Genomic DNA, 14,072 nt, shown 5'->3' with positions numbered 1-14,072 from the left:
TTTTTTGTCTCTTTGACAGAGATCACACTGATGAAGTAGGATAAAGAAAGATGTGATATTCAAGGAGAATTGTTCACCTACCTGTGTCTGTGAGAGAGAGTGTCTACCTCCTCTTCTTCTTTGCCGCCCCGTCAGCACCCTTACCGGCTCTCCGCTTCTGCGAACTGGAATCCCTCTGCTCCCTCCTCAACACCCCTCCTCTCTTCGGCCTCAGCATCATCAATCCCCGAACTCGAAGCTTCCTTGGCGACTGATCTTCATAAGCCGTGTCATAAGACTCGTCCTCGTCGCTGCTGCTTCCATCCGTGCTCTCGCCATCACTCGAACAAGCTCCGTCTCCATTCACAAAATCCCTTACATCGTGAGCCTCTCCCATCTCGCTGTCCTCGCTCTCCGACAGAATATGTTCGCCCTGATCCAAACGATACGTCCAAGCACTTACACCGTTCCGTATGTGATACTTCTCCAGAGCATCCCTCAGGTGCGTAGCCATAAACAGAGCATGGTCCTGACAATTCCGCAACATCGCAACGCCCTGCAGAAACTCGTGATACGACCCAAGCAGGTTCGCCGTCAAAATAGGATACTGGTGATAGACCACCTTACCATCCGAAGATCTAGATTCATAGTGCGCGTAGAAGTTGATGAAGACGCCGTTGGTTGTAAACGTCATGACCTCGGCAATGTCAGGTAGAATCTCCTTCTGCATGTGGGCGAGGGCAATGTTTCGCATGTAGACCATTGCCGCGCCGTGGCGTGCGCTTGCTGCTTCCAGGGCTTTGAGGTCTCCGTAGGTAAAGTCGCCGGCGAGGTGTGGATGGACGAGGGAAGTCTGACTGCGGGTGAAGCATACCGAGGCGGAGAGATACTCGACGTCGACGCAGGGATACGCATCGAGCTTGAATCCTTGGGCGAATCCAGGGCAAGGTTTCTCGATTCCGCGGGAGAAGGGGACGTATTCGGGAAAGTCTTCGAAGCATTGGCAGAACGTCCTGATGTAGCTGGGGTCGTGGGAGTATTCTTGGAACAGCGGCATCGTCCGGCACATGACGGCTTCCTTGGTGGTGTTCAAGTACGAATGCATGCTGTAAGACTGCCATTTGGTGACAGGCCAGTCGGCGATGTGTCGGGCTGTTCGGAGTCGCGTTCGTAGCCATTCCAAGTTCCTCGGTCGTCTTGACAATTCGGGAGTGAGGACGCCGTTCTGCAGCTGCACGGCGGGATACTCACTTGGCGGAACCAATTTGTTGTCGTAGACCTTGGGGGCAGCACTCAAAGAGCGGTGTATGTTCTCTAGGATCTCGGGGAATTCGTCCTTCGCTTGCGTCTGAGCTGGGTGTAAGTTGGTGCCTTCTAGCGAAATGTTGTTTTGTCGCTTCCAGTTGTCTTTTCTGATCTTTTGCAGGAGGGGGAACCACGGTGCAAATCTCTCTGGTCCGGCTAGGATCTCTTCTTCGGCTGGTGGTGTTGCATTTTTGTATGCTCTTTCGGAGCGTCGTACTGGTTTCTTTGCGGCTGCCGCCTTTCGACCTTTACCTTTGGGAGGCATCTTTGTGTTTCCGTTGATGGAAACCAGCCACACCTAGAAGACTTTCTCGGGCAGTGATGTAGCTCGAAGCAACTGAATCGAACTTGTGGCAAAATACTTACAAGAGAATCTGATAGATAGCCGAATTGGAAGTCAGGATGGATTCGGGTTCTTTTGTCAGGTTATATCAGGTTTTCCATCGTTGAGTCAAGAGTCATTGGCCGTTGTTCAGCACCAATTGAAGGAATACTGTTCGGCAAAAGTTTCTATCCTTAAAAGGCATAACGGTTCGATATTCGAATCTGTCACTGTGATTTCTATATATATCGTTCATATGAGCGGGGGATTGAACAACCATAACTGATCATGAAATACAAAGGTGGCAGACGCTGGCTCGTAATGAATTGCACAAAGAACACAAGACATGAACATTGCGATCAATTTTCATCCTTGTATACGTGAATACGTACAAGGGGAATGGAATCTTATGTGCGATCCTCCTGTATCGCCGACACTGAACGATCGCCACCCATCAGCTAGAGCAGAGGCAAGTCTTGCAAAGCATTTGCTTCCTATTGAAGGCCTAAAGGCCCATGTGGACCTGAACAGCTGCAGCACGCCAGCTGAAATGCAGGAAGCTTGTTCCTGGGGCAGTTCTGCAAGCACTCAGCCGCAAGAGACCTGTCTGTGCATGGCTGGGATGCGAATGCATAAGCGGCTGTTGCTCAAGACTGTGGCTTGACATGGCGAATGAGATTGAGAAGGCATGGATGCGCTGTACACACTCCAAATTCGTGACATGATACCATTGGCTGAGAGGTTGGGTATCGATGGATGCCTCATTCAGATATGTACATATATGCGCACTCGAAATTGAATGCTACATTCAGCCGCAATCTCGTATATGAACTCTCCATCGTTCTTATCACTCCCCATCACTCTCCATCCCATCTTCATCAAAATCAATCCAAAACATCATTTCGGAATCAACATGAAAGAGAGAATCTACAGATACAGGGACTACTTATCGGAGAAGTGGAAGGGGCGTCATCACGGGCGAGAGCCAAATGGGGGAACGTCATCTTCCGCAGCAACTGATTCTCCCGCGCATTCCTCCCCATCGTCGATTCAATCGAAAGATGGGCAATGTCAAATTGTTCAATATCAAACTGTTCGATCTCGGATTGTTCGGCCCCAAGAAGTGCAACCTCAAGAAGTGCAGCCCGAAGAAGTGCAGCCCGAAGAGGTTCAACCAGAAGAGGTTCAACCAGAAGGAGTTCAACAACAGGATGCTCGTCAGCCAGCCCATGTCCCATTGTTGGAGATATCCGAGACAACTGCTATTCCGATACGCACTGACAGCAGCCCATGGGAGCTCGCATTCAGCATAGTCCAAGAGAGGGAGAGCGAACTGATGTCAGCCTACGAGGAGTATCTGTCCTCTCTGCAAGGCAGCACTGCAGCCGACGCAAACCTTTCCGCCCCAGACTTCATCAAAGCCATCGTGAACAGGGCTATTAAGGATAGAGAGGAGAAGAGGTGGCGTGTCTCGCTCCTCGGCACAGACATCGAAGTCCGCAAACAAGCTGAGAGGCTGGCAAAGCTTCTCCTCTGGTCTGAACCGATCGTCAAATCTGCTGTAAGCAATCAACCATATGCGGCACTCGCGTGGTCCGGTGTCTCGATTCTTCTTCCAGTGAGTGTAGCTTACCTTTTGCTCTGATGAACCCTGGCTTATCATAGCAGCTTGTCACAAGCAGCATCACACAGAATGAAGCTATGCTAAAGGGCTTCAACTCGATTGGCGACGTTCAAATGTACTGGCGAATCTGTGAGGAGACTTATCTTCCGTCTCTTGCTGGTCCGTCTCATCAGCATTTTATCGACCCCTTGGCCAAACTGTATTCATACATCATCGAGTATCAAGCGCGGGTCATATGTCACCTCTCCAAGAGGCAGCTCACTCGAGCATGGAGCGACATATCTAGCCCTGGAGAATGGGAAATCAAAATACAGGAGATCGACCGGCTCAACCAAGAGTGTCGCGATGTCCTCCGCCTTCTCAATGCCGACCAGATTGAGAGCAAATGGAAGAAGCAACTGTATGAGATGCAAGAGTCGCGCGCTGCTCTCGATAGAATCTACAATGCCCTCCTCGATAGCGGACTGGAATTTCGAAAGAGCTCCAAGGACGAAAAGGCTACCGAGCTCCTTTACCTTCTCGCGTCTGATTACCAGGGCGACAAGAATTTCAACCCTCAAAAGGTTCCAGGGACTTGTGAGTGGTTTTTTGCAGATGGAAGATTCCGCAACTGGCGTGACAGCGACGACTCTCGTCTTCTCTGGGTGTCCGCGGGCCCTGGCTGTGGAAAGTCGGTTCTTTCACGAGCGTTGATCGATGAAAGACGGCTGTCTACCAACGTGACCACGTCCACCGTTTGCTACTTCTTCTTCAAGGATGGCGATGAAGGCAGGATGTACGCCCACAACGCCCTTTGTGCAATACTCCACCAGCTCTTCGTCCAAGATTTTACCGGCAATCTCATTGAACAAGCTCTTCCCCGCCATGAAAAGTTTGGCGAGAAGTTGACAAAAACTTTTTCCGAGCTATGGAACATCTTGATACAGTGTGCCACCTCGTTGGATTCTGGCGAGATCATATGTCTTATCGATGCCCTGGACGAATGCCATGCCGAAAGCAGAAACAAGTTGATCGATGAACTCAAGAACTTGTATCAGAATTCTTCAAAGCGGCCACCAAGACTCAAGTTTCTCATCACAAGTCGACCCTATGATGATATAGAATTGTCTTTTAGACGGTTGTCTGATACTACGGCATACGTACGATTCGATGGTGATGACAAGTCTGCGGAAATAGGCGACGAGATCAATCTGGTCATAGACGCTAGGGTGAACGAATTTGCACAGGACTTCAAGGAGAAAGATCGCCGCCTCATTGCTGACCGACTGAAGAGTACGGGGAACCGCACATATCTCTGGCTCTATCTTACGGTCGATATCATCAAGAGAAGCCCGAGCGAATATGGTAGACGCGTCGACGTCGAGACTCTTCTTTCCAGTCTACCATCAGAGATATCCGAGGCCTATGAGAAGATCTTGGAGAAAAGCAAGGGAAGCACTCACACGAAAGCCCTATTCCAAATCCTTCTGGCAGCAGCACGACCTATTTCTTTGGAAGAAGCCAATTACGCCTTGACGCTGGCTACAGCAAAAGAGCGATTTGATTCCAACAAGGCTCTAGAAGATGGGCTATGGCCAATGGACACTTTCAAGGATAAAGTCAAGAATCTTTGCGGCCTATTTATCAGTGTGTATGATGAAAAGTTATCTTTCATCCACCAGACAGCCCGAGAGTTTCTTCTCAGTCTCAAACCAAAAGTGACCTGGCGGGGTCGGTTTACCATGCCAAAGTCGCACAGCATGCTATCATCGGCATGTCTACAATATCTACTCTTGCCGGATCTCTCAGCCCAGGATATCTCTCACATAGACATTCGAAATGCCCCCCCTTACAGATTTCTTTCATACGCCGCTGCATATTGGTCTATGCACTATAATTCACAGGATGTCGCCGATGCTTCTCTATCTCGGAGGGAGGCGCACATGGTCTGCCGTGCGGGCCACGTCTGGGCGCCGTACTATACTGCTCATTGGGAAAAGATGTGGCGTTGGAAGTCCTGGTCAGTTCTGTCTGTCGCTAGCTATCTTGGCTTGAACCCCGTAGTCCAAGATTTGCTGCGAGGAACGGCCGACAATGACATGCCGGATACAGATATCAGCCAGGCGATGTGTCGAGCGTCAGAGGGAGGTCACAAAGAGATCGTCCAGATGCTGCTGGAGCATGGCGCCGATGTTCATGCTACATGTACTGAATCCTCTTGGGGCCACACCGCGCTTCATATAGCCTCATTAGGCGGCCAGACAGAGATCGTCCAGATGCTGTTGGATCATGGCGCCGATGTTAATGCCACTGCAACAATCACAAGCAGCACTGCGCTTTCTGAAGCCTCATCGAGAGGCTATATAGAGACTGTCCAGGTACTGTTGGAATATAACGCCGATGTTACACATGACACTGCGCTTTATGAAGCCTCACACAATGGTTGTACAGAGATTGTCCAGATGCTGCTGGATTATGGCGCCGATGTTAACGCTACATCGAATGGTAGCACTGCGCTTCAGGGGGCCTCATCTTCCGGTCATATGGAGGTTGTCCAGATGCTACTGGATTATGGCGCCGATGTTAATATTATTCCATCAGGCCTGTGGGCCACTGCGCTTCAGGCAGCATCATATCACGGCTATATAAAGATTGTCCAGATGCTGCTGGATCATGGCGCCGATGTTAACGCTAGATCGAATGATAGCACTGCGCTTATTCAAGCCTCATTCCTCGGCAATGCGGATGTTATCCAGATGCTGCTGGATCATGGCGCTGATGTTAATGCCATCTCGGATGAGCATGGCACTGCGCTTCAGGCAGCATCATCTCGCGGCTATATGAAGATTGTCCAGATGCTGCTGGATCATGGCGCCGATGTTGATACTATCTTGGGTGAGCATGGCACTGCGCTTATTATAGCCTCGAAAGAAGGTCATAAAGAAACTGTCCAGATACTGCTCAATCATGGCGCCGATGTTGATACTATCTCGGATGAGCATGGCACTGCGCTTATTACAGCCTTAACAGAAGGATATGAAGAAATTGGTCAGATGCTGCTTGATCATGGCGCTGATGTTAACATAAACGCTGCTACATCAGACTATTACAGCACTGCGCTTCAGGCAGCATGGGCAGGCGGTGGCAATGCAGATACTGTCCGGATGCTGCTAGATCATGGCGCTGATGTTAACGCTATATCAGCCGACGGTGTCACTGCGCTTTATTTGGCTTCCTCATGGGGTGATACAGAGATTGTCCGAATTTTACTGCAAAACGGCGCTGGTGTTAACCTAAAAAGCTGCAATCCGCTTCGAGCTGCATCTGAATCAGGTGTTAAAGAAATTGTCCAGATGCTGTTTGATCATGGCGAGGGTAACCTTGAAGCAGATGCTCTTGATGAGGCAATCCAGTACGCATCACGTTGGGGCCATACAGAGATTGTCCGCATGCTGCTTGATTATGGCGAAGGTATTCTTGAAGCAGATGCTCTTGATGAAGCACTTCAAGAAGCATCGAAGTATGGCCGTACAGAGGTTGTCCGCATGCTGCTTGATCATGGCGAAGGTATTCTTGAAGCAGATGCTCTCGATAAAGCACTTCAAGAAGCATCGAAGTATGGCCGTACAGAGATTGCCCGCATGCTGCTTGATCATGGCGAAGGTATTCTTGAAGCAGATGCTCTTGATGAGGCATTCGAGGAAGCATCACGTAGGGGCTATACAGAGATTGCCCAAATGCTGTGAGGAAGGAAAGAGGTGGCATGAAAAGAGTATATAGGTAGGTTACACACCTTACCAGCATGTACGGACTTTTCTGATGCCAAGGTTCAAGACATATGGCTCTTCATCCTACACTCCCTTAGGGTACTATCATATGAAGATGCTCCTTGTGTTCAGCGGGAGTGCCTCCGCCTGGACCACACGATGGTGTCTCTTCTCTCCTCCCTCTCAATCGCTCTGTGACGATGCACTCCTGCCAAGAATTTCCTTAGTCAAACACTCAGATCCAAGCAGCAGTCAAAAACTTGGAAGTCGAATCAAGAGAGTTAATCAATCCATAACAGCCATGTCGTTCTAGGCCCTCTCGTCAATGCACCGCCAGCGAATGGCAGCGATTCTCCAGCCACACTTATGACCTCATCCACTGCCTCCAAAAAGCAAAGCTACCCAATTCAGCAATCAACTCACCACCACCATCCAATCATCATCCCAGCAACACCGTAGCATCCAAACAATGCTGCAGAAACACGCGGAAACACAAAACAAGGAGTCGGAGGCAGCAAATCAACATGGAATTCGCTTACCAGCGGCTGCCCGTGTTTAGACAAGCGAAATGCCACAAGGGCAAGGAGAGGACAGCAGCAAACCACGTTTTTCCCCCTTCTCGGTGATGCCAGAATCCGGAAGAATGAATGCATGCAAACCGGGTTTTGGGGCATTGATGGGCATCTGCGCTGTCGTATGCCCTGCCGCTCACAGGGGTCATGTGTGCTACGTATGACGACGGAGCTGCAAGTTGGTGTCGTAGATCAACGCAGACAATCACAGTCCTGGACGAACCCGCGGATTCAATAAATGCAGCGCCTCTGTCCCTCCGGACAATGCTTGAATAGCCTCCGCTGTCTCTCATCCATTGCCCCTTTCATCATCTCCGGCGTTTCCCCTACAGTTACACAACACCAAGGACACCATCATCATCACCACCATCATCACCACCATCACCATCACCACAAACACCAACCAGCAGCCATGGCGCTCGACCGCATCGTCAACATCGTCCTCCGGGCCGCAGAGCTCGTCTTCGCCGCCATTGTCGCCGGCGTCACGGGCGAGCACCTTCACAACTTCCGCCACGCGTCCAACTGGTCCCAGGGCCGCTTCATCTACACCGAAGTCGTGGCCGCGCTGTCCATGTTCTTCGCGCTGCTGTGGCTCGTGCCCTTTTCATGGTCCTTTGTGCACTGGCCCGTCGACATTATCCTGAGTCTGTGCTGGTGGGCTGCATTTGGTCTATTGGTTAATGTAAGTGACAACTCACACATCCTTTTCTCCTTCTTCCCATATCTAGTTTCCATGGCAAGGCTGGGAAGAGACTGACAATATGCGTATAGATGCTCGGCAACTCGTGCGGCTACATCTTCGACTGGGACAACGTCCACCCCATCTCGGGCGACCAGTGCGGCAAGTTCAAGGCCGACATCGCCTTCACCTTCCTCTCCGCCCTGCTCTGGCTCGTGTCTGCCCTCTTGGGCATCTTCTGGGTCCACAAGCACCGTCCCGCTCGAGTCGATGCTGCTCCGCGTCAGGGCAGCGGCCGCTGGTACCGCCGCCGCAGCCGCGTCTAAGGAAATGTATTTGCATTTTACGTACTTCGATACCCCTGATGATTAGACATAGTGTCTTATCACACACGCAGCCCCGAGAGGCACACGGTCCTTTATGATACCCCTTGATTTAAACAGCTATTTCTTGATTTCGATTGCGGCTCATGATGAATGATATGAAAAGGAGGTTGGAGTTGGAACAGATGGTGACGAGAGGGAGGGAGGGAGAAAAGAATGTTTGCTCTGGCTTTGAAATTTTGCTTCTTCTGTCTCCTTGCCATAAACACGGCTTCTAATGACCTTCCATACTAATGACCCTTATACCCAGCTAAGATAGCACTTAATTACTGCCTATTCTATTGCGTCTTCTATTCACATAATACTTAGTTCAATGAATTTGGAGTCGTGACTATGGCGTCTAGCATCTACTGAACTATGAGAGTTATACCCAACTTGGAGCCTCTGTCCTTCGAGAAGACGGCGGCTTCACATTGAGTTTATGCTAGAGCATCCTCTTTGGTAATGGAATTCCCTTTTCCATCTTCTCCTCTTTTTCCAATTCAGCCTTCGGCATATGCTAAAATGCCACGCCTCTGCTCTACCGAACGCCATGATCGAGATTCCCAGATGTCCTCGAGTCCACGTGCCAGATGCAAGCACTTCTGTGTGTATGTATGTACGTCAGTCAGGGCAGATGCTCCCAGTCAACGTCACCGCCAGCAAAGAAACAACCTGCTGTGCCACAGCCGCCACACCAGCAGCACGTTGCCGTATTCTTGCAATCCATCACAATCCCCATTGATCTGCTTCGGTATGTCCTCAAAACCAAGCTTTTGCTTCTCATAACAACTGCCACAACCAAGCGCCTCACCACCTGCTGCTCACCAGCCACAAGTCCCAGGGTATGATGCAACAATGATCGCAGTTGCGCCACCCTCGGCCAAGCTTCTCAACCAACGGCGGGGCCCCACAATGTGCGTCATGGCCAACTCAATCGCACTACCAGCCGTCTTTTGCATCACCATCGCATACCAACTTCCAAACGGCAAAACAGCAAACGGCCGTGCAGCTTTAGTGTGTAAGCTACGGAGCACCCTTAGCCTTGATTCACACAGCACCACAGTAAAGTAAACCAACATGACGGCACAACGGTCTGGCACTGCCAGGTACAAGTACCACTCGTATTACCCTTGGGCCCCATCACGCGGGTTACCTAAGCTCGGCACTGGCCTCCTGCTGCTCCGGATGCAAGTCATCTCTTGGCTGATCAACGTCACCATCCCCCAGTATGACGCTCGCCATCGCGGCTTCCTGCCGTTACCTCATAGCTCCTTGTGGCAGCAAGCGGCGCTATGAGATCTGTGGCTGCTCCAGGCTGGGCAAGTAAGAGCATCCCGTAGACCAGAGACACACTGGACAAGCTCCGAGGTTGGACGCCATCGGGTTGGAGTTGCAGCATGAGCCACCATGTCATCATCGGCAGCGATCAGTTCTCCGTGAGGAAGGAATCCAGCTCCAAGCACTATATAACTGCCGTGCTCCTCCGTCTTTCCGGTTCCTGACATCTCATCAGCACATCAAAGAACAACAAACACTCTAGCACAACTCTCAAACCAAGCTTATCTCCAAACACTTACACATTTGAACATCCATCACATCCATCACAATGTCTTCTCTCATCAACAAGGTCAAGGACAAGCTCCACTCCGACAACAAGTCTGAGCAGCCCGAGGGCACCCACGGACCTCACGGCTCCCGCGCCGCCAACGCTGCCGACCCTCGCATTGACTCAGACCGTGATCACCGCGACAATTTGGGCAAGCATGACGGCTCATACACCACCGGAGGTGACAACTACTCTTATGGCGCCGGCAACACGGCCACCACTGGCACCACCGGCACTACCGGCACTACCGGCTTCGGCTCGACTGCCCACACCGGCCCTGCCTCCAAGACGGCCGGCATGCACAGCTCCAACATGGCCAACAAGGCCGATCCCCGAGTAGACTCAGACCTCGACGCCAGCCGCAACATGGGCATGAAGTCCAGCGGTGCTACTGCTGGATCTGGCTACACAGGAACAGGCAGCAGCACTGGCACCTCCGGGACCACTGGTTTCGGAACTGGCTCCAACGCCACCAAGACTGCCGGCATGCACAGCTCAGACTTTGCCAACAAGGTCGACCCCCGAATCGACTCTGACCTTGACGGCAGCCGCAACATGGGCATGAAGTCTCACGGTGCTACCCACGGCACCGGCAGCACCAACACTCACGACACCGGCCTGACCACTGGTGGCATGGGCACCGACACGCTGGGCTCCGGCGGCCTCTCTGGAAACACTGGCACGACCGGCGCCTACGGCACTACCGGTGGCACCCACGACACATCCGGCTTCGGCACGACTTCAGAGTTCAGCACTGGTGACCGCAACTTGGGCCAGCGAACTGGCGGCCTGGGAAGCGACACAACTACCAGCGCGTACGGCGGCGGCATGGGCAGTGTCGGCGGTGGATTCGGAAACCAGCGTGAGACGACTGGCCCAGCTCCCAACACCGCTGGCCCGCACAAGTCAGACATGATGAACAAGGCCGACCCCCGCGTCGACAGCGACCTCGACAACAGCAAGACGATCGGTGGTGACAAGACCTTTACCCAGTCGTAAGTGGGTAGACGCCTTTGTCCCGGAGCGACGGGTCGCCAAAGTCGACGAACTAACGCCTTTCAGGGACAGCAGGACGACGGCCAAGGATCCCACGGATGCTGCTCAGGTGCCCCCGTCAGTGTTGCAGAAGCACATTGGCAAGCCCAGCATTGAGCACGGTGATCACAGCTATGACCGTGAGCGGAGGCACAGCGTTTCCCACCAGGAACAGCATCGTGGATTGTAAGGCCAGGGAACGTTCAATTTGATGATGGCTCATGATATCCAGTCTGTACTACTAGTATTATTGTATTTTTAGCGCAACGTCAATGACACGACAATGAAATTTGAACCAACTGAAGAAGCAAAGTCTCGTGAACATGAACGCTTTGGTCCAGTACCCTGCAGTGCCATCTCGTTTGTTTGATCACAATTGTTCAACATGGCGTGATTGCCGTGGTTTGCGGCCGCAGTCTCGGTTCCGTCCATGTTGCCCTTGCGCCAGGAGGGGAGTGCGATACTCTCCCTGCCCTTTGTTTCTCGTAGCTGTGTGTACAACAATGTCCTTGCTGTTCGGAACCTTGTCTGTTGCTCCGCACGAGAATCGGAGCAAAAGAGACATGTCAATATGCAGACACACGCCTGTGCCACCGCTCATCATTGGCACGTCGTACGAAGCTGCCGGGCAGACACATAGGCAGCCTGTGGTGAACGCGACAGGGAGCCAATCGCAGCGGGGAGCAAACAAAAGATTTGGTCATCTATCAGAACAAGCCACGGCGGTGCGGCTGACTTTTGAGCGAGGTAGTATCGAGCAAGGGAGGGCATCGGGACTCCTCCATGCAGCCGGGTACGTCGGCGAGAGAGGGAGCTGAAAAAGGGACCAAGAGAGAGAGAAGAGGGAGAGAAGAGGAGGCTCTTTTGCGGGAGAGGGGGAGGGGGGTGAGTGATGAAAAATACTACTACTGCTGCTGGGGCGGCGGTCTCAGTCGGGAGATTTGGAGGGAGGGAGGGGGAAGGGAAAACCGGGTTGTCGGGTGACACCTGGACTTTTTAATGAGAGAGATGAGATTTGAGATTTGATGAGATGGAGATGGAGATGGTGAGAGTTGAGGTTTAGTGATCTGATACGATGAGATACGAACGGGTGTGTATCTTACCTTGGAGTACCTCTTAGATACAGGCACAATGTACTGGTACAAAGGAGCGCGGGAGATGCGATAACGCGGAGAAGAGGTACAACGACGAGGTACCGTAGAGTGACCGAAAGAGGCATCAACACCAAAACCCCACATCCACATCCCACTACTACCGTCGACGTCGACGCTGGCCTTGTTCTCTCACTCAGGCCGCCTCTCGTCCCTCTCAGAGTCTCCATAACGTCTCAAGCAGCTACAGGATAGAAACATACTCAAAGGCACTGAGTACTCATCTGGGGCGAGATACACACTATACAGCGTTGCATGAGCCGCACCTCTCGCCAAAGACACAACCCGCAATCAGTATCGCCATGATCCCGCCATAACCCTCACTCAAACCCCCATCCATCAAACCAAAACCAAAACCAAACTGACTCAAACACAAACAAACACATACAAAGACACATACAAATGTCCGCCCCCTCGTCCTCCATCCCGCAGCGCCTCTGGGCCGCCCAGATCCCCCTGCACATCACTCACCGGTCCGCGCCCTCGTCGACGCCCCTGATCACGAGCGTCCCGCGCTTCAGCTACCTGTCGCTGCTGCTGCCGCGCCTCTCGGCCTACTTCGGCGCCCCCTGCTCCAGCTTCCACTTCGAGGACGTGCAGCTGAGGAACCTGGCCGTGGGGCTGCTGGCCGACCTGTACGCCCCGAGCCTGCCCTGGCGCCTCGTCGTGGATGACGGGGTGGCGTGGGATATTGGGGATACCTTTCTGAATAGCGTCAAGGAGGTGAGTTGCTTTTTCCTTCTCTTTTTTGTTGTTCCTTGCAGTTGTCTTTTCGTGTGTGTTTTCATTTTGGCTTGTTTGCTGCCTTTGGTGGCTGCAGGGAAAAGGCAATATGCTGCTGCTTGCTACTGTTGTGCTTCCCCCCCCCTCTCATGCACCTCTCATCACACCGGTCCTGTAAGATAGACGGACACATACACAGACAAGACACCATGCCTACACACATCCACAGAACAAGCCTCATCCACAAAAACAAGACACATACACACAAACAAGGGGGGGGCCAATTTGCTCATGCTGCAGCAATATGAAACAACAACACAGGCCGACTTCGTCCGCTACGGCAACGCCAACCAAATCATGAAAATGTCCAAAGAACACACCACCCAGCTCTGGAACTCCGTCATCGACAACGACTACGCCGCCTTCTCCAAGATACACACCCGCCTGCTCAACGCCCCGGCCACCCTCAAGCACGCCCCCATCCGCATCTACATCCCCTCGAGCCCGAGCCCCCCAAACGCAAACGCCAGCGGCGGTGGTGGTGGTGCTGAGTCGTCCGCTCCTCCTCCTCCTGCAGCCGGTGAAGCTGGATCTTTCAGAATCGTCCAGGCCCTGGTCCCCGTCGTCACGCCAGACCGCAAGCCGAAGCTGCTGGGGCAGGCCCTCAAGGACCTCATGCCCGCGCTCTTCCCCAGCAGTCGAGATCCCGTGCTGGCGAGCGTCGTGCTCCACGGCGTGCCGGCGCCTTTCAACGCTCCCTTGGGGGAGATGATGAGGGAGGCCGCATACCCTGATGGCTGGCTTTGCTTCGTTGTTGTCGTCTGAGGGGCGGGAGTTTGTTTTACAATGGTTACGCAGACAGGTTCTGGGAAAGCTATCGAGTCATGCTGGGGGAGCGGCGTCAGGGAAGGACTAGCGATTTTGGATTCTCATTGGCTTTAGTAGGACTAGCATTAGACGCG

At 52.5% G+C, this 14,072-nt stretch overlaps 5 protein-coding genes across 5 annotated transcripts; 4 read left to right on the top strand and 1 right to left on the bottom strand.

The window, feature by feature from the left end:
• Positions 1 to 103: 103 nt before the first annotated feature.
• BBK36DRAFT_1156253 (hypothetical protein) lies at positions 104 to 1,549 on the bottom strand (the record flags this gene model as incomplete). Its single annotated transcript, XM_024893908.1, has 1 exon — positions 104 to 1,549. The coding sequence occupies one exon, from the start codon at positions 1,547 to 1,549 to the stop codon at positions 104 to 106; it is 1,446 nt and encodes a 481-aa protein (XP_024753005.1).
• A 1,348-nt stretch (positions 1,550 to 2,897) lies between these two features.
• Positions 2,898 to 5,164, top strand: BBK36DRAFT_1088488 (hypothetical protein; the record flags this gene model as incomplete). Its single annotated transcript, XM_024888990.1, has 2 exons — positions 2,898 to 3,224; positions 3,275 to 5,164. Coding segments are annotated over 2 exons (2,217 nt in total), but the record flags the coding sequence as incomplete, so codon positions are not given.
• Positions 5,165 to 7,960: 2,796 nt separating this feature from the next.
• Positions 7,961 to 8,556, top strand: BBK36DRAFT_1111172 (hypothetical protein; the record flags this gene model as incomplete). The annotated part of the gene is made up of 2 exons (XM_024889676.1): positions 7,961 to 8,233; positions 8,323 to 8,556. The coding sequence occupies 2 exons, from the start codon at positions 7,961 to 7,963 to the stop codon at positions 8,554 to 8,556; spliced, it is 507 nt and encodes a 168-aa protein (XP_024753003.1).
• Positions 8,557 to 10,201: 1,645 nt separating this feature from the next.
• On the top strand, positions 10,202 to 11,426 carry BBK36DRAFT_1188063 (hypothetical protein; the record flags this gene model as incomplete). The annotated part of the gene is made up of 3 exons (XM_024896560.1): positions 10,202 to 10,947; positions 11,014 to 11,196; positions 11,264 to 11,426. The coding sequence occupies 3 exons, from the start codon at positions 10,202 to 10,204 to the stop codon at positions 11,424 to 11,426; spliced, it is 1,092 nt and encodes a 363-aa protein (XP_024753002.1).
• A 1,354-nt stretch (positions 11,427 to 12,780) lies between these two features.
• BBK36DRAFT_150856 (hypothetical protein) lies at positions 12,781 to 13,938 on the top strand (the record flags this gene model as incomplete). Its single annotated transcript, XM_024897586.1, has 3 exons — positions 12,781 to 13,110; positions 13,432 to 13,651; positions 13,697 to 13,938. The coding sequence occupies exons 1-3, from the start codon at positions 12,790 to 12,792 to the stop codon at positions 13,933 to 13,935; spliced, it is 780 nt and encodes a 259-aa protein (XP_024753001.1). The 5' UTR covers positions 12,781 to 12,789.
• Positions 13,939 to 14,072: the final 134 nt, after the last annotated feature.

The sequence above is a fragment of the Trichoderma citrinoviride genome (genome assembly GCF_003025115.1).
Source record: "Trichoderma citrinoviride strain TUCIM 6016 unplaced genomic scaffold BBK36scaffold_2, whole genome shotgun sequence".
Taxonomy (NCBI): Eukaryota; Fungi; Ascomycota; class Sordariomycetes; order Hypocreales; family Hypocreaceae; genus Trichoderma; species Trichoderma citrinoviride.
This window is presented reverse-complemented; position numbering and strand designations above follow the sequence as displayed.